The sequence below is a fragment of the Heliangelus exortis genome, chromosome 19 (assembly GCF_036169615.1).
Source record: "Heliangelus exortis chromosome 19, bHelExo1.hap1, whole genome shotgun sequence".
Classification (NCBI taxonomy): Eukaryota; Metazoa; Chordata; class Aves; order Apodiformes; family Trochilidae; genus Heliangelus; species Heliangelus exortis.
The window spans coordinates 6332194-6355453 of record NC_092440.1 but is presented as its reverse complement, the minus strand read 5'-3'; the positions used below and the strand labels follow the sequence as shown (position 1 = coordinate 6355453).

The following is a 23260-nucleotide window of genomic DNA, read 5'->3' as shown; positions in this document are numbered from 1 at the left end:
CCTTCTATGGAACACATTGTTGTCTTTGGAAGCATTTATACCAGTAGCTTTCCTGGTAAAGGGTGGGGGGAGGATCATTGCTTTGTAAATTTTAGGTAAAATTGATGAATGATACCACCTTATAAAGAGACTGCAGTGCATGCACTGCTTTGTACTAGCCTTCAGTTTGTTTGTGGCTTTCCATGGATTTAAGGGTTTCTGCTTACTTTGTGAAGCACCACACCAGCATGATTACTTCAGCCAGGAATCAAGAAAAATCTTGAACACAGGAGTGTGGGATGTGTAGGCCACAGGTTGATATTTAAAATCTATTTCTTGCTGTGATCTGACAACATTGAATTTTCATCTGTTCAGAGGAACTTTTATCAAAATGGTTTGGTTCTGTTGCTTAGACTTTTTGAATAGAGGCACAGGTGCTGAGAGATAAGTTTTTTACTCAATCTGTTCTTTCCATGTTCTGTCTGCTGGCATTGTCATTTGTGTTACTAAAACTTACCTTGCTAAAGCAGTCAAACAAGGCTGGATATGGATAAAAGAATAGTATAAGGTTCTATGGCTTGTGCTTACAATGCTTATGCTTCCTTGCTTATCCTCCTACCCTTAAATAAACTGTTTCAACTCTGGGATCATGTGACTTTGTAATTTGTGTTTTTAAAGTTAGTTTTTAAATTCAAGTAAATTTCTAAAATTTCTAGTTTTCCAGAACTCATGCAGCAAGCTACTTCTTTCATAACCAAAAATCCAAAATTATTTTTCAAACTTTTGAATATGTCCGTATGAGAGAGATCTGCTTTAGGACAAATGCCCAAAATAAACAGTTAAATATTCAGGTGGTTTCTGAGTGTTGCTGTGTTTTGTTGAAAAATTATTTATAAAAGCATAGTGATGAAGGTTATAAAGCACATATTTCCATAGGTGAAAGAGTCAGAAAGAGCCTAACATTCTACACTGCTCTCATAGTAACTAAAAATTTTGATTGCTAATGATGATTTTTTTTCTTAATTCAAAAACTCAGCAAAAGTCTTTGTTGTAATTGGAAATATTATGTGGAATGTATCTCCAAGCTGTGAGATTTTAGCAAGCCTCTGTATCACATAAACAGCAAAGGAATGTCCAGCAGGAAGCAGCATGGAGAGCAAAGCCTTTCCAGCAGCTGAGCATCAGCCACTGGCTGCTTGGACCCACTTTTACCTCCAGAACAGTGTTTTTTGTGTACCAGCAGAGGTGGTTCCTGAGGCAGGGTAGCAGAGGCAGGGCATCTGAGGACAGGCATGAAAACTGCTGTGCTGGAGAGTTGAGACACTTCATAAATTAGAGGTGTTGATATACAACTTTAGTGATATTCTTGGTTGAAAGGATGTGAAATAGGGGGAGAGACAGATGTTTTATTAACATCTAAAATAGATGTATTTGGTAAATACCAGTCTAGGTAAATCTATGAAATGAATTTTCTATGACTGCATACATGGACTTTAAAAGACAGGAAGGGTAAATATTTGGCATTTTGATAAATAAGATTATTAAAAGCAGATGTTATAAATCAAAATGAAATTTAGCAATGAATAAAATGATATATATTGGGAACTGCCTTATACTTGATAGTAAGATGATGAATTTCAAATATGTTTAACTTCTGATTGTTTTCTAAAACTAGTTAAAAGTGTGTATCTAATAATTAAGATATCTCTAGAAATGTTGATATATGCTGGAGTTCCAGGAAGACTGATGCATGTCTAAAAGTTTACATGTTGCCCACTGTCCAGAGGCATTGGTGCCAAGATGCAATGTAAAGATGAGACACCAGTAGCAATAGCCACTGGGGTAAAACCTGTCAGTGTCAACTATGGTTGATTCCACTGTAGTTATATCATGGAAAACAATTAAACTACTTCTGATGCCTCTTAACCTTACTAGTTTTTCTGAGTTTTTCCTGGCTTTCTTAATTTTGTCTTTCAAAGTGTGTTTTTTATGTTTCTTTACAATATAAAATCAATTCCTTATGTCTTAAAAGCCTGTTCTTTTTTTTTTATTCTGTTAGTAAAATAAGCTTACCTGTTTTAGTGTTACCTTTATTGGAGCTGACAAGCCATGCTCTTTCTGCCCATCTAAAAACAAGAGATCCACACCTCAAGCCTATAATTTTCTAACTACACGTACTTCAGAAAATAATTTTTTTGGTTGTGCAGGAGTATGCACAAGCTCATTCCACTGCTTTGTTCTTTTTTTCTTTTTATATAACAGGTTGGTTGTTGGAGCCAGCTGTATCCTTTGGAAAAGCTGTGATGATTTAAGGTTATAAGCAGCATAACTCTCTCTCCAGTGAAAGCTCAGTTTTTGGAATCCCTTTGCTTATGCCCTGTAATTGAGTTGGTAATAGGATAGTAAGAGTTTTCTATGCAGTAGCATCATGGGAATTAAGGTCAGCTGAGGATAAGTTCTCAGCATCTTAAAAGCAATTTTATCTACAAGGAAAATATTCTGAGGCTTTGGAGTTCTATGCAACATAAGCAAGAAAAGTTATTTGTGTGAGGAGAACTCATATGTTTATGTAAAAAGACCACTTGTATACTACCCTTTTATATTGCATTCATATGAAATTATTGTTTATATTTCCTTACCTGCTGCTCCACCAGATGTTTCACTTGAGTGTGCTGGTTTTCTAACGGGCATTGGATTGGACACTACAGTCATGATGAGAAGTATTCCACTTCGTGGGTTTGATCAGGTGAGTACAGAATATCTTGTATCTTCTTAGATATCCACAATAATAAAAAGTGTATTTGATTATTTTTGTCTCCTAAAGAAAAAGTGTCATCACCTTCTCCAAACACTTCCTATTATGTCTTTTTTATTTAAATAAATATTAGCCTTCCTTTCCTATCACATCTTGATACTGTTCTCAGAAAAGTAAATATTTATTTTTTCTTCCTGCTTAACTGAAAACAAGATTGAAAAGGTTGAGAGGCAGAGGAAGGATTTATGCCACTGCTAAAAACATTAGACAATCGCTTTAAAATAATAATGAATTACTAGGAGTTACAGGTAATTATTTTAAACATATATTATTTTACTTAACATGAAGTAGTTCAATATGGAGTTCATTATGATGAATCTAAATAAATCACTAAGCTGAAAGTTTGTAATGGCATAGGAACTGAAAATCCTGACCTTGCTACTTTCAAAACAGTGGGGATTATAATTAAGTCAAAAATAAAAGTAGCATAGTAATTTCAGTGGAACTATCAAAAAATTAAAGCTAAAACTTTCAGGCAGGGAAACTTCAAGAAAAAAAAAAGTGTTTCAAAATTGGGAAAGAATTTGAGAATTTTTCTCTAAGCTATATTATATCTTATTTTTATACAAGTGGCCATGTTTGTGCTGACAAAACAGAAAACCCATTCCTGTGTAAAGTGAATAAAAGCAATTAGAAATAGTGAGAAGGAAGCACACAAAAAAAAGGTTTTATATAGGATTTGTGTACAAAGTAGAACTGCCCAGAGAAGTAATAGAAGGTACTGTAGCAGGCTTAGGTGAAAGGAAAGTTACTGGATCCAGTAAAGGCATTACTTGGATGTGAGTTTGTAGCCTCTGTTTTACAGTTGAGGTGATCTCTTTGATGGCCAGAATAGTCCTTTTGGTCCTTATAACTGTAGGGAGAGTATGTTGAGATGATGCTGAATCTTCTGTCCCTACAAGATTTGATGCTAACACTACTTTTCCTTCAAAGTTTATGCAGTGTTAAGCAGTGAGAGTTCTGGGTTTTCACTCCTGTATGGAGTGAACTTTTTCTTTGAAGTTTCCAGCATTTTTTTTCTTGGGCAAATATCTTTGGAAAACGCCACCCTTAAGAATGAAGACTGTTGTGTTAATTGTGAAAATAGTGTTTTCAGAGCAGGAATGAATGGACATTAACTTGATTGTTCCTGGTATCATGAATTAAGCATTTTTTTTTTTTTAATACTTAGTTGGAATAGTGCAAAACATTTCCAGGCTGAAGTTGATGAGTGATAGAGCTATGGGTTTGTTTTTATGAACTTCTTTGCCTGCACAGGATATAGGAAAATTATTTTTGTGAGTAACAGCACAATTTTTGAGGAGGAAATATTGCTGTTAGAAGTATTAGGAACAAGTACCACTGCAGGTAGTGACAGCTTCAGGTTGTATGCCAGCCACTCCCACTATGAAGTGGCTTCCATAAATCCAGTTGTGTTTGTACCAGAGGTTGCTAAACATTGTGTCAGAATATGTCTCAGATTTTGCACTGATCACTGAAGAAGTCTGCTCCAGTAACAACAGCCTGAGAGCTGAGCAGGAGTGTGTGTGGCACTTCACAAAACGTTTAGAGTAGGGCTTTCTCTGAGAACTTGATCCTTTGTAGACAGGAAGAGCACAATGGATATTTCAAAGATAAGAAGGTATTAATAGACATAAAAGAATTATGTTCAGCCTGTAGCCACATTGAGTCTGATGGAAACTGTTTAGTGAGCTATCATGTTTCTGGAAAGAGATATAACCCTGCTGTTGCCTTCATATTAGTTAATATTAACTTTGAAAAAGAAGCATTGTAAGCTGAAAGCTTGCCTGCAGTTTTTCTATGTGAGTGGTTTTGTGTTAATGTCCTTTAAGTAATAAACATATTCCTTGACAAAGTGGAACTAGAATTACTGAAGTCAAGAGCAGTGACATTTCTGAATAAACCTGTCAAAGTGATTCTTTACTACTTGACTGTGGCATGGCATTATTTCAAACAGGCTCTTAGGACAAAAGCATTATTTCCTTTTTGTAGCAGAACTTTCCAGGAGAGCTTAGTGAGTCATAGTTGTTGCAGAAAAATGACAGGTGTCATAGCAAAGGGAAATATTTTTCTTCCCTGGCTTTATGAAAGTGTTTAATTGTCATCAAGCTGCCAGAAAATTGTAATTATGTTAATGTTAAATTGCATATGTTCTAGATGTTATTTTGTAGAAGCATAAAATTATTTTAAAACAACTGTTTTATTTGTATACTATTTTACTTTTTTGGAAAAAAAAAAAGAATATTCAGATGTAGATGCCTCTTGGAATGGAGTTGCAGGTCATAGTAGCACAATAAATTATCATGTGTTGACAATGCATAGTAACTAAGAGACAAAGGTTGTTTGAGATGCACAGTGTATTTACTAGATATTTATGAAGACAGCTCAAGAAGTGTTTTACATTTAAGAGTTGTGTATCTAAGAATAAACTTTTTTTTTTCCTACTCATCAGCAAATGGCTTCTTTAGTTACTGAGCACATGGAATCTTATGGCACAAAATTTTTAAAGAGATGTTCCCCAACTAAAGTTGAACAATTGGAGAATAACAGATTGCAAGTCACCTGGAAAAATACTGACCTGGGTACAGAAGAAACTGATTCCTTCGACACAGTGATGTGGGCAGTAGGTAAACTTGATTACTTTAACATTTATTTGTAATTTCCTGCCAGTCTGAAAATTAATTAATCTCATCATGAAGCCCATTCTTTTTTAAAAAAATATTAAATATTTAGTGACCTAAACATTTATAGTTTATCAATTATTTTTTGTATGCCTGACTTGTGTTTAGAAACACAAAACACATAAAGTGAAAGGAAGAAATCTGTGGGAAATACTTTTGCTTGAGCTGCAATAAGTGGGAGACCATTTAGTCTTCCTCACATTTACTAGAAGGTAAACGCATGAATTCCAGCAACTTCTTTGCTGTAAGAACTGTTCTCCAAGTTCATGCTTTTGACTTAATCATGAAGCTATTCACTACAAGTTCCCATTTAACTGGTTCAAGAGGCTACTGTTTCTTCAAATAACTTTTCTAAACCTTGCTGCTTAGAGTTGTTACAACCACCCTCATCCAGTTCAGTAGAAGAGAAGTAATTGTCCCTAAAAATATGAGCTCATTGAAGGAACCTTGGAACTTCAGAGCTTTTTGAAATCTCTTAAGGAACTTTGACATCACTTAGACCTCTTTCAACTGAGCTGGGATGCCTAAGTCAGAGTAAATCGGTTTAAAAGCATTTGGTGACAAATAGCTATGAGCATAATTACCAGAAGTGGGAATTAAATATGGGTTTTGCCACTTCTGAGTGAAATGCTACTTCTTGTAAGGATTAGCACAAGGCTCCAGCAAAGGAACATTGGATGTTGTGCCCCCTCAAGCTGCTCATTTGCTGCCGTTGTGAGTTGGTCCTCAGTTGATACATTGGTTCAGATGGACTGCAAGCCCACTAGAAAAAATGTCTTCTGTACTTAAAAAGCTCTGTGGATATCTGGAATTCTAGATCAGTAATGGGTGGCTAAAAGTAGTAGTGGTATTTTGCAAGCAGATGATATCTGGTGAACAAAGTGAATAGGTTTAAACTTACTGCCCAAGAAGTCTGTTTGGTACAGAGGAATGATCAGTCTTAAAGGCTTTAGTAAATCCTTTGATTGCTTCATTTTTGTTCTATTATTTTTATCTGACACAACTGTTTTAGAAGAGTGGGTAAGTGTTCCTTTATTGATAACAGATAAAGTTACATTCTTGTGGTCACAGAATAGATCCATTACAGGAAGCAGGACAGACACTTCACAGCGTTTTCTGTTTTGTCCATTGGACTAAGTCTGTTGTTCTGTTTTTCTCCTGGTTAAGTCAGCTTTGTATCTTCCTAATACCCCAAAGAGCACATTGTGTGTTGTGACAAATATTTGCTTTTGCTTATTGTGATTACCATTCTCTTAGAAGTTTAATGGGCTTCTATAAATTGTGAAAATAGCCTATAACAATGGATTCTCCTCTCCAGTACTTGCCAAGAGCAAAAAAGGTTATGCTAATAGCAGATATGGCAAGAACTGTAGAGTAATATTCATGAGGTGAGATGAAAATGTTTCAAAAAGAGGATTTCTAAATGCTGTATTTGATTTTTCTCAAGCTTTCTGGTAAAAGTATGCTTAAGTGGAGTCACACCTCTCAAACATCAAGTCAATTTGTTTACTTTTGTCAAAGATGGGAAAAAGGGCTATTATATGGAAATAAAACAAAACTTGGTTTAATGTTGATTATAATGGAATAAGGTTGCATGATATATTGTTGCAACTCAGCTGTAATGTGACTCCACTCACTGTTTAGATATAGAGGAACTACACCTTTTCTAAGCTTTGTCATATTACGGTATCCATATTTAGAAACCACAAAGCCAACAGTTTTGCATTATTTGTTTTGACTTTTTTTTTTTTTTAGTGTACAAATTGGCACTCCACCCTTAAGGATTAAATACATGAACAGTTAAAGCTGGTTAATTGATGTACAGCCAGTATGATTCATTGTTTTGCTCTGTATCAACACACCCACACCAGGTGTCTCAAATAATAGGCTGGGAAATTTGGTAGTGTTGAGGATTTCCTGTCTGCAGATGTGACAGTTACAATACTGATTGAAGAAACTCAGCTTGTAGAGTTAGTTAAAAGGCAGCCACTATTGTTAACTAATTGTAGATTTTTTTTTTCCCATAATTTTTGCAAGTGCATCATGGAATTTTGGTAGGATTTTATGAATGATGTTAAAAGTGTTTACTGACAGTGGGACATAGTTTGAGTTTTGTAAGCTATAGTATTATCTCTTCATGTAAGCCCTTGAAAAAAAATTACACTGTGTTTCTATGAAGAGTTTTGTTTATCTTTTGGAATGTGTAATTTTCTGTTTGTCTAGTTAAGCCAATCAAAGGCACAATGGTCTCTTTGCCTTTCTAGCTGCTTTTTTAAACCAGTCAAAATATATAAGGAAAAAAAACAAAAGAAAACAAAAAAGAAAATCTCATTTTGATGTGATGTAATTTAAAGGTTTAATTTCAAACCTTTTGTTATGGTCCTGTGTTTCTTTACTGAGTGACTATACTATTGTATTCCAGATCAGTGAAACAGCCTGTCAGTTACTAATGCTTTGTCTTCTGCTTTTGTGAGAATTCTTCTGAAATTACAATCTTTTGGGATTATTGTTTTTTCAATTTTTAAAAATTAATATTATATAGTATTCCCCTTGGCCTTAAGAACACAGAAGAAAATTACACATTAGGTGTCTGATATACCTGAGCTACAAAACAATGGTAATGGCTGCATGTACAGAGTGAACATGGGGTCTTCATCCAAAGGCAATGGTAGAGACTGACACTTTTATAAACAGATGCAACTGCTTAGCTGCAGAGCAAAGTTTTAGGGGATCAAGGGTTGTTGAGTGGGTTTGTTTCAGCTGTTGGAGGGCTGAAACCTGTGGGCTGAATGCTTCAGCAGCTAACATAGAAAAGGAATTGACAAGCAGTGTTGCCATTTGAGTTTGCAATGCATGGCAAAAGATCAATGCAGTAACTGGAATTTGTCCATATTATACACAAAGTCCTTAGGAAATCTACTGAGCTACTACTTATTTAATGAGATATTACTTTGTAGAGGAGCAACACTGAACTGATTATTAAACTAAGCAAATATCCTGGAATAAGTTTGACAGAGAAAGTGAAATATTGTGTTAATAAATTGTTAACTGAAAGGGCAATGTCTAGCAGCAGATTTTAATTTAGCTTTACAGCAAGTTTTCTCCCTGCTAGGAGTAGTGGAGCAACCATTCTCTAGTTCTTTTGTGTTCATAAGCTTAGAGGTGTCTCTGACTTAATATTTTTGCTATAAAAAGGGAGCTATAAAGCTGAACAGGTATCAGGTGTAGCACATAATATTCTATCAAGCATGTTGTTCTCTGGGTCAGGTTGGATGCTTGGCAGTTTTATTTTATAGTGTGGTAATATAAAGTCCTCACTGGTAAATAGCAAGAAAGGGTTAAGTACAAAACATTTTTTTAGTAACTTCTTTCAAATCTTTCAACTTACCAAGACACCTTGGCTAATGATGAACCTAAGACCTAAACTACTGAGTCTGAAGTGAACCAAGATCAATAAGTGTAATTTTGGCCTATGGAGTTGCATGGGGCTAAGGGCCAGTAAACCTTCAGTTGAGTTTTTTAAATTTTGGGTTTGCTTTCAGAAATAATATTTAGGCAGTTAAGTTGAGAAAAATTTCATGTTTTTTGTTACTTATCAATTAATACTGAACTTTATACAATAAAATAGATTAGAATCAAAAGGTTAAGTGTTATCCTGCAGATTTGATAAACTCAGCTGTTTTTGTCACAGGTCTTTAAATGACTCTACTGACTGTTTTTCTTTTTTCCTCTTTCAGTGCCTGCCATTGCGTGCTAAGCTTTCTCTTGGCTCTGCCTGGCAGGAAAAAGGGGAAACTAGAAAACCCCATTAGCTGTCCATTTGCAGAGTATCCAGGCTTTACTCTCAATACACAAAGAAATACAACGGTAGGAAGTTGTTTCACATCCGAGCCAAGATAAGGTCCTGGAGGTTTATTATTTTTGTTGCCTGATAGCATCAGGACTGGGGAGCAGGGGGCAGAGAAGGAACAGCAGATCAACATCCCATGGGGACAACAGAAGGGAAGACAGACAGATAGCCAAGTGCCGACAGCTTCAGTCAGTACTCCCAGAGGAAGTGTTGGTTTCACCAGATGAAATTAATACACAGAAGTCTTTACAGAGGCATTCAGATGTGACATTGTTTGGGGGCCTGGCTTTATGGCAGATGTATAAAGCAGTGAATCATATGTTTACATATAATTAGGTCTGTATTGACAAGCCAGGTTTTCCTTTTGTTTAATAATTTCCTACATTAACATCAAAGAGCTTGTTTTTGTAATGGAAACACGTTTCCCTTTTTGTTTTGCTTTGCTATAGCTCTGTATTAACATCAAACACAGTCATGACTCACGCAAAGGACACCTATATATGTTTCTAGAGATATATCTGTATTTATTTATAGTCTCTAAATGTTAATGTTAAAATGTTAAAGATTTCCTTCATTTGGATATAGTCAGGCAACCTTTTCTATGTATGTCCTTGTGAATTTTGGGAGTACCTGGTCAGGAATTGCTGTGTTAAATACTCTATAGAAAGCTCATTGCAACGCTACCAGAACTTTGATGGTCTAAGTGGTGCTCTATGTAGAAAGCACACAATAAAAATATTATTTAAAGATGAGTTAATTTTAAGTTGTTGGAAGAGGAAGTTGTAATAAAATCTAGGCTTGCACAGAATTTGCCTGATTTGTTTTTAGGTCTGTTTAAAAGTGTTTCTAAACTCTGTAGTTCAAATACAGAGTTTGGGCTAAATAACTGCATTAAGGATGGGAGAGCAGAGTTGGTGAATGTTTTAAGCAAGGTTGAGGGAACTGAAAAAGCTTTAAAATACATGTATCAGCAAGAAAAGAGGACTTCTGGATTGCTTCAAGTTGAACAGCATTACTAATAATTTTTATCCACAGGTGTTTTTTCTTGAGTGCCATTTGGTTCGTGTTTAATGCAAATTTTCACTATAGAAGTTATTTATTTATAGTATGTATATTCATACTACATGAACTGAATTTAAATGTTGAATATTAAACCTTTCACAAAGAAGTTCATATCCATGCTTTCCACTTTTAGTCTTTTCAGAACGAGAAGTTTTGTCATGTTTCTACTTGAACTATCAAACAGCACAAACAACTTAGAAATTTACAGTGGAGGATTCCAGCTTTTTTTAGGTTAGCACAGCTAATGTTTTCTAGTAGTTTTAACTGTGATTTTTTTATTTTTTTTTCCTGAAGGCCGAGCCCCTGACACTGAGACTCTCAATTTGAAGGCAGTTGGAGTGAAAACTAATTCTGAAACTGGAAAGATCATTGTTGATGCCAGTGAAGCTACTTCTGTTCCTCACATTTATGCAATTGGAGACATAACAGAGGTACTGAGTTTACATAAAATATTTTACAATAACAGGAAGCCAACTTTGTTCCTGACTAATAACTAGTCCCCAGATGTCATCATGCTCTAGCATGTATCTTCGTGTTTCACACTTTTTCATTTTCCAGAGCTGTAGTGTTTATGCCAGCCACCTGGGTCAGTAATTCCCTTCATATGGATCTTGTGCAGTATCTCAGCATTAGAGATTATTACTGATGTTTATCAGGGAATGCATCATTGGTCAGAGGCTAATGATGATGTCTTTATCACTTCAATTATCTTTCTAATAGTGCTTTTATCACTTCAGATGTATGACTTCATACTGCCTGTGAATGCTGAGTGAAAGCAGTTCTTACCTTCTGGAGCTGAATACACTTACTGGGAATGACTGTGACAAGTTGTGTAATTATATTTTTAGTATTTTGGAATTTAATTGATATTAGTCAATATTTCTGCTCCCTGACACAAAATATTTATGACCAAAGTGGCTTTCTCTAGAATAAGAAAACGTTATTGCTGCAAATACTAAATGCATTTGACTTCCTTTCATGATTTGTGAATGATTATGCCAAGGAAATATGAGGCATGGAAGTTCGTTTGTTTTTTAAGGGGGGGACACATTCTAACTTAAGCAAAATTATTTACATATTATAGGTGCAAAACTGGAATTTAGTGGAATTACCAGAGACATTTAAATCTCATAAATCTGCTGATCAAGCCTGACCTCTTCCCCTCTGTCCTCTCTATGCAGACAGGAATTTCATCCTCTCTGTCCTCATCCTCGTCTTCATGTGAATGACTTGGCATTTGCTGCTAAACTGCAGTAAAACCTTTCTACTCAGCTATTTCTTCCTTTTTTTTTTTTTTTTCACTCTCTACAGGTTCTCTATCTTGTCCAGTCATTCAGAGTTTTGGAATTATGTACAATTCCTCTAATTTATTTTCACTTCACATACAGGTTGCCTTTGTACTTGTCACTTCTTCCTCTGGGATATTTCCTGAAGTTCTCTTTTGGCTCACAATGACCTCGTACACTTGCTTGTCCTTGATATATGCCTTGTTTGGACCTCCTACTTTCCAAACTTTTCTTTTTAATTTCATCCAAGAAGCAGTTGTTAGAGGCAATGCTGGCAGAGCCTCAGATTCTGTTGCTCATTTTGCTGCCAATCTGCAGTGTTATTTTCAGCAAGTCATTTCCTTTTGGGTGCTTTTTGTCTTCTGCCCTTTGAGTAAGAAATATAAGGTTGGAGGCAGGATGCTCTCCCCTTTCCTACTCTGGATCTAAAAAATCAGATATTCATTTATTTGTCCTTTTAATTTTGTTGTTAAAACTTGGATTTCCTGTTCCTGCTTTTGTCCTTATTAATACAAATTTTTGAACTCAAGTTGTTGAACAGATACTTCTAAAAAATAGCAACATGAAAACTGAAGAGTTAAATCAGTTATGTAGATAAATTCTCTCTTATCTGAATCTGGGCTCAATATAGGGAACTAAAGAAATCACAGTATGGTATTCATGCATTTATAGAGTTTATTGCCATGTTCTTGTCTGACTGCAGTACAGTGTGAGCCACTTGCTAAGCAATGAAGTTATTTTACTTGAATGCTTACATTAATTCTGTCTTTTATTTAAAATAGAATTAATTTGGGTAATAAATTTAATTGGCATGGGAGCCATCAGTGAAAGAAAGTTCTGTGTTGGTGCACATGTCAAAGAACACACAGGGAAGAATCAGGTTCATCCTGCTAAGAATCACAAAGCTGTAGAACTTGGTGTGTGAACTCTCTGGGAGAGACCTACCAAAAGAGCACAGGAAGTGGAATCTTGTTTCCTGTGAATGGGTATCAATGATCCCTAATTTTGCATATATGAATAAGACTTTTTTTTTTTCTTCTTCATTGTTCATGCACAGGATTTCTCTTTGCTCTGCTCTATCCCTGACAGAATCTTTTTGCTACCATGAAGTGAAGTTGCAAGTAGATCTCAGGCCCTCCTTCTCCCTCTTTCACATGCCACACTGAATAGACACTAAATTGCTAACAAATAGCAAGAATTACTTTTTTATTTGTTTGAATTCAGTCCCCTGGCTCAGAGTGAGCAAGGGGAAAGGCAAATTTGCTGATATGTTCAGAGTGGCTGTTTTCATCTGGGAGTCATACCCAGCTGGCACAAATGGAAAACTGTGTGCATGAGTGTCTTGTTCCACCATTTTATAGCAAATGGAATCTTAATGTTATTCAAGCTGCTCATTTGGAAAAAAGGAGAAAAAAAACTTCCAGAGGTCCGTCAGTTTGTCTTGAAATATTTTTAAGCTTTGGCAAAATATTATTTTCAACTGACAGGTGAAATTGCATTAATGCATTTTCATCTTCTGTAATCAGGATGAGGAAGATCAAGCTGGAATTTCAGTTTGAAATGCTGATATAAACTCCCTGTGTTAAAATCTTCCCTCCAGTAGTGTTCTTGTTGAAAAGCATGGCACACACTATAAAGAAGTTCTCTCAAAAGAATGTGTCACGTGGTCGTGCCACTATACATCTGTCATATTTCAAAGAGTGGTACAACAAAGATGTGTAGAGAAGATGGAATGTACAGTATGTTGCTTTGAATAGGAATAAGACTAAAAAGAGTTGTGTTAGAGCAAATACACACTACTTCAAAGCTTTTAAAACTCTCTCAGGAGCCATCTCGTTTAAAAGTATAATACATTAGAGGATTCTTATGAACAATTTGTATCCATAATAATCAGCAGAGTAGTTCTACACATGACTGCAAAGTGAATGTTCATTGCAAATATTTACCAGTAAAGGTCTTTAAGTCATTGTTTATGAGAAATTGGGCTTTATCTGCATGGATGTTTTAGTAATTAGTTGGGCTATATGGAATGCATGGCAATGCTTTCACAAGTTTATCTCTCATTCCAATCTTCTATTCATTTCTGGAATGCCAAAACAACATCTGTATTTCCTGCTACAGAAATGATTGGCAGCCATGTTTCAGGCAAATGTGTATAAGAAAAAACAAATGGCAAATTTCATTTGGTAAATGACATTTACGGACTTGAAAGTCAAAGTGTTGGGTTTGAAAAACCATGATTTGATGAATCTTAGGGGAAAAAAAGGGATAGATTTGCAGTTTTGTGATTAGTCATAAGCTGTGGGAAAAATAGGTTCATGTTCATTAACAATTAGAATTGTAGTTTCTGTTATCAGGTTAGACAATGTTGTTTCAGTTTGGGGTTTTTTTTGGGTTTTTTTGTTTTTTTTTTTTTTTTTTTTTTTTGCAGTGGAAGTTTTAACTTAAGTCATTACAAGTACAAATAAAAGCATAAATGTATATTAACATGCAGATAATTTATATGGCCTGTGTACTGAAGTAGCTCATACCATGTGCAGAATCTGTCTAATAATATACAGAAAATATAAGCTGAATGAAAGAAATTAATTCAAGTTAGTTCTGGGAAACTGTAGGTTAGTGGGGAAAAGAAATTTGAAAAACTTGAATGTGTGTGGAAAAGCTTCCATGTGTGTGGTGGGGAGTCCTTATTTATTTTCTGCTGAAGTCTGTTTTTGAGGTCTTATTGGATGTTTACCTCCACATGGAGCTTTGCAGGAGTGTGGCAGGTGTTGTATCTACGTAGGACCTGTAAGAATGAAAACTTCATGGTTATTACAGAGTGGTCCATGTTGTGCCACAAAGGTGTTCTTTGGTTGCATCTTTCTTATTTCTCCACATGCTCCTAGATTTGTGACATTTTGGGTAAACTCACAAATAGCTTTTTTTACTACTTTTATGATACTTGTTAGATTTTGCTAATTTACATGGACTGGTCTCCCTCAGACTTCAAAAAACTCCCTTTGAAAATTCCTTACTTCAAATTGCAAAAACCCTCAGCTTCCTTAAAACTAGCACTGGAGTTCTGATGCTTCAGTGGTATTGTGCCAGCTCTCAAAACTTCTTCCTGCCTCACTGCATAGTCTTGTTTGGACATAAAAGTGGACCAGGACTCCTCTCTTGAACTGGAGCATGTCCTGGTCATATCTTGCTATCATTCCATTCCTCATTTGCAGGTGGTTAATCTTTGCTGATAGCAGTCCTTTCATGCCCTTCTCTAGTACCAGAGCCTGAGACTAGGACCAGCTCAACTACAGGTTGCAGAGCTAGCAAAATAGTGTTCCACTTCTCTGATCCAGGACCAACAGAGGAAGTCAGTAATAGTGCCTACAAATAGCTAACTTCTGTGCCTGTGTTCTGTAAAAATGTGGCAGACAACTTTTTTTTTTTTTTTAGTCTGATGTTATAAAAACACTCTTGCTTTACGCTAGGCTTTTATACTATACTGCTTTAAAAAGTCTGAAAAATTTCTTGGTGACTTACTGTGGAAAAATAGGGGAAAGTGAATGGTTAGTATGTCCCACTTTGCTGTTCAAAGGGTGACATGGTAAGACACAAGATTTTGACACATTCATGGCATTTGTTCCCAACCCCCCATGAAGACAAATATTAAACTCAGACAATTAAAAGCATGTTTGGACAGAAATTTACCACTTCACTGGAGTCCTGGCTACTAGGCTGGAATTCCAAAGATTTGGCCTTCCTCTGACCATTGTCCCAGGAGAAAATCCTTGGATGCTGCTTCTCTTTTAGTTAAAACAAAGCTTTGTGCTCTCCTCACAGGGCCGTCCTGAATTAACACCCACAGCAATAGCTGCAGGAAAGCTGCTGGCTCGGCGTCTTTTTGGCCACTCTTCAGAACTGATGGACTATGAGAATGTGAGTTATTTCTTTTTCAATGACAAAACCCAAATCTTGGGCTCTTTTTTTCTTAAAAATTTTTTAATGGAATTACATTTTGTCACCTGGAACCCAGCTACCCAAAGTAGATGTGTGACAGAGCTACACCTCTCAGTTATGCAAAAACTCCCCTGTATCTGACATGCAGCTGCTTTATATGGTTCAGCACTAACACTTTGTTTCCTCACAAGCAGGTACCTACTACAGTATTCACTCCCTTGGAATATGGTTGTGTTGGACTGTCAGAAGAAGCAGCTGTGCAATGTTATGGATCAGATAATATTGAGGTATGAAAACATTTTAAATTTTATACTTGGTGTCAGAGGTGTGCTGTGAAATGACAGAAGTTTCACTGTTATATAGGTAAAATTTTTGATCCTCAAAATATTATATTTGCAGTTAGGGAGCTGGTGTCTTCAGAAAAGTTCAGGGCCTTTAAAGTATTGCAGCAGGTCACAATGGAAACTTAATTAGTGGGCTTAGTATTATTGATTGGGTATGACAGCTCTAAACTAGCTGCCATTTTAGTAAGTTATATTGTGCAGCATCATTAAATAATGTTCATGTTCCTTTTAATTGTCAGAACTGCTGATCAGGCTCTTTAGTCTAAATTTTTGGGATGACCCCAGAAATATTCACACAGGCTGCTAAGTGACTTTGTGGCTAAAATGCTCAATACATACACACACACACACACACATATATGTGTGTGTATATATATATATATATATATAAATATGGAATGAGATTAAGGTACTGATGATGAAGAAATTCAAGAGCATTATATAATAAGACAATATTCAAACAAGTCACCCATGAAAAGGTATTTTGTATTACCTTTATTCACTCATCAGAAAGACTGTCTGCATGTGACTTGGTAAGCTGTGGAAATGCAAAATGCAATAGTTCATATCCAGGCAGTTATTAGTTTGGTATTTTATGATCCTGAAATATAGTTTATACTTTAAAATTCTGTTCCAGAACTGTTATCTGGGTTTCTGGATGCCAGTGTGATATAAATTACTGTAAAACAAATGTTCTCATCACATTAAGGTAGACAGTTGATGTGTGTGTGTCATAAGATGCTGATCTTATGTATGTATTGGAGAGCAAGTTCACTTGATGGATTTAGCTTGGAGCTTCAGGTAAAATCATTAATGAAAAAATAAGTGTTTACTATTAAAAATGCAAAAGTTATAGTTTAGGTTGTCTTTTGGTATACATTATTACAAGTATAGAAAGACTGGATTTCGTTTTCTCAGTAAACATGTTATTGAACTTCTGGAAAAAACTCAAAGGAAAAATCTAACATTTTCATTTAGGGAACTGATATGAGTAACAATTATTTGTAATGTTTTTTCAGTGTTGTTTTTAATTTAATAGTTCTCTAAGAAAGAGATTTTGTGTTAAACTCTTACTGTATTTTCCATGTTTTACTTTAAATAATGAACAGCTTAGAAATAAATATTTTTTTATGCAGCATTATAAATATGGAGTAATAGTAGTCATTATAAAACTAAATAACAGATGTTGACATCATAGTACTTTCTAACACAAAATATTATTGTTTTCCCTACCAGGTATACCATGCATATTATAAACCTCTAGAGTTCACCGTGGCTGAAAGAGATGCAACTCAGTGCTATATAAAAGTAAGTGGCGTGAGCTTCTAATGAAGGTGGTGTTGCTTTTTATTAGCTGTTCTCTTTAAATTATGTCATTGAAAGTAAGTAGTAGTTGAAAGTGAAGTAGTAATACCTTAATAGTTGATGGTATTGAGCATACTCCTTACTAAACTCCCAAAACAGGTGAACAAACATGGAATTTGAGCATTTCAAACTCTAAAGCAAGAGGGTTTTTTTCTTTAAAAGTCCTCAACATTTAAAGTACTGCATCAAGATTGCTGCTGTTCCTGGGATTTCTAGTGAAAGAATCCAAGCCTTTACTGAATAGCAGAACCTACTAGGTTAGTGTGTTTAATGCTTAACAGGGAGACACAGGGAGAGATTGACTTTCTTTTTGTAATTGTAAAGATGATGTCCTTAAAGGAACTAAAGTTTTCATTAAATTCTCTTGTGTAAATTAAGTGTGTAGTGATTCAGGCTATCTCAGATACTTATTACTCATCTTCATCTTTGGCTGCTTCCAAGGCTTTTTAGGTTATGTGGCTGATGTGGTAGATGTATCTCACCAAACATGCTGCTGTAAGTGACTGAATCACAAAGGCACAAAATATCCTATGATTGGTGGTTGTAATCTTTGGAAATACAGCTGATTATCCTGCTGTGAATAACAGCCTAGGCTTGGAGAACTGCTATGGTTTGGTGCCTAAAAACACAAGTCTGGTTACTAGACTACAGTATTTTTAGGATTTCATACAAATGACAAACAACAAAGTATTCAGTTTACCACAAATTATCATTGTCAGGGGCTTCCTGACAATGAACTATACTGAAAGAAATAGTCTGAAAAAAATATACTAATAGAGCTTCAAGTCAAGAAGGTGCTAAAGAACAAGCATAAGACTTATTGAAGTCAGCAAGATTTAAGTAACTGCCTTAGTTCTTGGCATGCTGGACACCAACAGCTGAACTAGGATTTCAGGGCACTTCAGTTTCATTTAGTTCAACTTCATGCCTTATCTTTAGATGTTCTAAGAAAATATCTCTATGTAATGTATTGTTTTCAGATGGTCTGCTTACGAGAGGGTGAGCAACGGGTACTTGGCCTTCATTTCATTGGACCAAACGCAGGCGAAGTTATTCAAGGATTTGCTCTTGGTATCAAGTAAGTACAAAAGAATGCCTCTGGCTTCTAAAGCCTGCTTTTTAAGTTATTGCAAGATTGTAAAAGATAGCTGTCTGCTTTTGGCAAGGCTATAAAGGGCCCATGCTTTTTGTTACTTTTATGTAGTATTGCACATATTTTCACTAAAAATACTGCAGTTCTTCATTAAGATGTACTGGATTTAGTTACTCTAATACTGGATATAGTTATGGAACAATTGAGGAAAATATATTGTTGGCTTGATAAAGTAAAGAATAAAATTATGCATTAACTTACTAGTGCTAATTTTCTCAGACTGTAGCTTCTTTTGCATTCTATGCACAGGATACAAAGTCATGATATAGTTTTGCAAGTCACTTCTTTAAAAGATTATTTATGCTTTTCATTAAAAACTTTCTTTACATCTTGAAAGCATTTACTTTCCTAATCTCATATTTACATATGCACAGCCATTGTTCCTCAAATGCTCAGCAAGGACTTGCATGAATTTTTATATTTCTGGGATATAAGCTTGCCACCGTGTGTACACTGTAAGAAAGAAACCTCTGTAGGATGATGATAGAGGGGAGGTACTTTTGTCTGGAGCTATCTGGTAATTGCAATAACAAACATAGCAAGTAGGTGAACCTTTGTGATCATATCTCAATTAAGATTTTGCTCAAATCTTAATATAGTTGTCTTCCCTTTGAAGGAGGAATGAGTGATTATGGGGGCTCTCTGGTTAAACACATAATTCCTTCTATGCCTCTTGTGTGCTACAATTATTTCTTATTTGTTTTTTCATTTCCCTTTTCACTGCTGATTCACATCTTCAGAAATGTTGAATTGTATATTTACATTACTAAATTATAGTTTAGAACTCTTCTTTGAAGAAAATAATCTGTGACACGAAAAATGACCCCCAATTATGGTGTTAGTTAATTTTCCTAAATATCATCACTACATTGCAGTTTTAACCCTGCAGTTATGAGTGACCAGCATAAATGAAAAGCAGAAAGGATTAAGAAGGCAGGACCACAAGTATCATGTGAGGAATATCTTGGAAATCACTGACTGCACTGTACCCTCAGTACACATTTTCAACATGTGTTTGTAGTCCATTAATTGGAGTGGTATAGATTCTAGAACTATATTTTTTTAGGATGTCATTGTTTTGAAGTTCTATCCAAAATAACCAGTGAAAAGGAAGCACATGAAACTGGAGTGGTTTTCTGCCTTGCCCAGGGAAAATTAAAACTTTAGCCACAGTTTGAGGTTTTCAGCAGGTCAGATTCTTGTATTGGATTCTATTGTATTTCACAAATCCAGAGCTCTCAATGCAGAACACCCACTGTAAGAGCTGTTCTTTTTCTGTCAACTACTAGATCTTCAGTCTCTTCCAAGGATAATTTTTCATCTTCCCTCCCCACCTAGTACTCAGTTACACTTAGTAACATCTGTGCTCAGCAATGATTTTTTGCTTATCAATGCCTTTTTAGATGTAGGTGCAGCAGCAGAAGACATCTATGCCTCTCATCCATGTATTTTGTAGAGGGAGAGAACATTATTCCATAGAGAACTTGCAACAATTCTTAAATTTAGGACCATTTCAACTATTCTTACAGAAAGACCTGCCAGGAATAGCAGCTCAAAGGAAAGTTATCAAGTCTTAAGAATGTTACTGGACAAGTAAAGGAGTTAAGCAAGTGGGATTTAAACAAAAGGTTTGCTTGGGGTTTTTTGTTTTTGTTTTGTTTTGTTTTTATTGTTTTGTTTTGTTTTTTTCAAAGGAGAGACTCTTTTCCTCCTGATTATAACACTGATAATTTCAATGCAAGCACCAAACTTTCTGTAAGATTGTGGAAGAATATTCTGGTATAGTTTCCTTCAGATTCTTGTCCAGCAGTGTAAATTGGGATTTTCTTTCTCTGTGTGTCTTTTTCCATCTGGACTCAGTTAGTGAAACACACATGTATGTACAAGAAAAACTGAAGGCTGCAGTTTTGTCATATGTTTTTGTGATAGGTTTAATTGTGACTTGGGGTAAATTCCTTAATTTGCTCTGTCTCAACTCTTCTGACAGTTCTTCCCTACCTAAAAGAGTTGTGAAGCTGGGTGTTTAAATGTTGTGTAAGAACCTGAGAAATAATGGACAGCATTGTTTGAAGACTCAGTGCAGCACCTCTACCTGATAAGATGGTCAAGAGCAGGATGTTCTAGGACATTCAAGCTGCTTTGGGTGAATAGTATTTGACATTGTCAGTCTTTTTTCATAGGTGTGGTGCTACATATCCTCAACTGATGAAGACAATTGGCATTCACCCCACTTGTGCTGAAGAAGTCACCAAGTTGCACATTACAAAGCGTTCTGGCTTGGATGCAACAGTCACAGGCTGCTGAGGTTAAAAACCATCCCTGGAAAATGAAAAAAAGCACAAAATTTATTCGTAATGACAAGGGGCACTTTGGGTTGAAACAGCTTATTTTGTTGGTTTGTTACTAAGAATTTCTCAGTGATGAACTGAATGGATTTAGATTTGGCTTTACTAAAACTGAAGGTAGCTGAAAATAAATGGTCCTGCTCAGAACACAGATAGAAGATAACCATATGTAATTTTTTTTTCTTCATTGGCCAGATTAAGAAAGCATTAACCTGCTGCAAGTTTCTGGTTATTTTCCTCCTCTCCAGAAGGGGGAGATGCTGGCTAATTTGTGGCACTAAAGAAACAAATCTGATGTGAAGCTTTTTTGCAGAACCCTGATTAAGAGTCTGACAAAAACAACACAAAACTAACTGCACTGAATCTCAGTCCAACTTGCAGCACAACAGTCACTTAGTTTCTTGCATCCTTTGCAGCTGAATAGTGAGTGTGGGGACAGATCAGTTTTGAGGTGAAACAAAGTGTATCTTTTTTGCAGTTAATGTGTATCAGTGTTTTTGTGTCTGGAACTTTGACATTTTCATAGCTGTCCTGCTTGTTGCACAGTTCGGAAGAATAGTCTGATCATGTGTAATTTTTTTTTTTTTTTTTTTTTTTTTGGCTTTGTTATTTCCCTGATGCAGCATGCCACACAGACAAATGATTTTTTAATTTCAAGTGTGCAATCTTTTTTACTGTGTGAGTTGGACCTTCTCAGAGAAACCAACAGACAAAAAGTGAGCACTGTTTCCTTCTAAAATACTATGTAATAGCATTTATTACCCTCTCATTGACATAGAATACTCCATTTTCAAAGATTTTTTTCTGACTTAAACAACAACAGAAGAAATCTTAAATGCTTTCTTTTCAAAGTTTCCAGCTATTTCTGGTATGTAAGAGAGGAATGAGCAATACAGTTTGACTGCAAGTGCCATTCCCTACGATATCTGCTGGTGCCATTTTTTGTCTGTGAGGCCATCCATAAGCTTATATTGGAAAAGATCTAACTTGAGTGTTAGTGTAAAACACTACCTGAATATTGCAACTTCAATTTAAACTAATTTTAAAATGTTTTAATAATTTTTCAAAATACTGAGATGCTGAACATCTTAGTCTACAGAAATTTTGTTCTGAGAAAAATCTCACCTGGCTAAACTGCAGTGTGTATCTAATATATTTTTCCTAATGACTGCCAATTCCTTTTGTACCCACTACTGGCATTTAGCTGTGTGAAAGTCTCTTCTCTGTCCTACCAACACATTCAGCAAACTGAGTTGTCTGCCACTACAGACAAGTGGAAAGATAAGTTAATTTCTTTCATCATAAAGTTCAAAATAATCATTTGGGACAACAAGTAAAGAAATCTCAAGGAAACTTGTCCTCAGTTTAAGTGGGGTGAGAAAATAAGTTATTATTGTTCTCAAAAGAGAAATCTCTTGGTTTTAGAATTCCTGAGTGGACTGCATAAAAATTGTTCCTTAATTAGTAGAAAATTTTGTTGCCTTCTGAAGTAAGTGTACATTCACCACCTATGCAACCCTAGTGTCAGAATCAACATCAAGGCAGAATAATGATAACTGCTGTAACTGTGCTTTTTTTTTTTCCTGAAGGATTTGCCAGGGATGGTCCTTTAAGAATTGTTTTTAAAAACCTGACTGATGTCAATTGATACGAGTCATGTATGCTGCAAATTACTAATTCTATGTGAAAATGTAAAAAACCAAAAAATCAGTCAGGCTTCTTCTCAGGATGCCAGCTGATGAGGGCTTGTTTGTCAAACCACAGTGGTGCAAACAAGTCTGAGCATTGCTGGGTCCCTTGTATCTATGATCCAAATATTTATTGTGTTGTGAATTAATGAATTAATAAATTTTTTCTAGTAAATGTTTGATTGTGTTTGTTTTACTTTGTACAGATGGCTTCTGCTTGTTATTTCTTTTGTGATCTTAATGCTGTTTCTCTTTGAGGTATGTCTTAAAACAATGAAGACAGACTCAGAGCATTTAATAAGGAAATGTTGGGTTGAGACCTCTCTGTCTCTGGTGTGTAAACTGAATAGCCATGGAGATTGTTCCAAGCTGGATGACTACCTTATTTTAAATTGAAATTAAGAAAACCTCTAAACTTAGTAAGTATAGTTTCAAATACTCTCCTGTTTATTCCAGCTAATGAAGTCTAATAAGTATATTCACAGTCCATGCTTGTTGACATGCTTCTTGAAGATTCATTGAGAGGAAACTTCCTTGAAATACAGTGCAGTCAGACTAATTAGAAAATTACTAGCAAAATATATTTTTAAATTCTTAGGGAAATTTTATGTCAGAAAGAAAGGGACTACATTGTTAACATTTCTCAATTTTCTTTTATTTCTTTGAATCCACCTATTTTTATGAGAAGCTCCCTTTGAATTAGGTGAAGCTAATCTGCTGAAACAGCCTAGTTTAATATTCCTTCAGTATATT

The 23260-nt window shown here is 35.4% G+C and overlaps 1 protein-coding gene across 6 annotated transcripts in view; it reads left to right on the top strand.

Moving 5' to 3' along the window:
* TXNRD2 (thioredoxin reductase 2) overlaps positions 1 to 22682 on the top strand; it is a 30621-nt gene extending 7939 nt beyond the window's left edge. For 3 of the 6 annotated variants that reach the window (XM_071763540.1, XM_071763542.1, XM_071763541.1), the window contains 9 exons: positions 2242 to 2261; positions 2634 to 2725; positions 5247 to 5421; positions 10682 to 10818; positions 15496 to 15591; positions 15807 to 15899; positions 17193 to 17264; positions 18302 to 18399; positions 20655 to 22682. In XM_071763540.1, coding sequence (XP_071619641.1) covers positions 2242 to 2261; positions 2634 to 2725; positions 5247 to 5421; positions 10682 to 10818; positions 15496 to 15591; positions 15807 to 15899; positions 17193 to 17264; positions 18302 to 18399; positions 20655 to 20778 — 907 coding nt within the window. In that variant the 3' untranslated portion in view covers positions 20779 to 22682. The remainder of the gene's footprint in view (positions 1 to 2241; positions 2262 to 2633; positions 2726 to 5246; positions 5422 to 10681; positions 10819 to 15495; positions 15592 to 15806; positions 15900 to 17192; positions 17265 to 18301; positions 18400 to 20654) is intronic. The other 3 variants (XR_011729758.1, XR_011729759.1, XR_011729760.1) reach the window with 2 other exon arrangements.
* Positions 22683 to 23260: the final 578 nt, after the last annotated feature.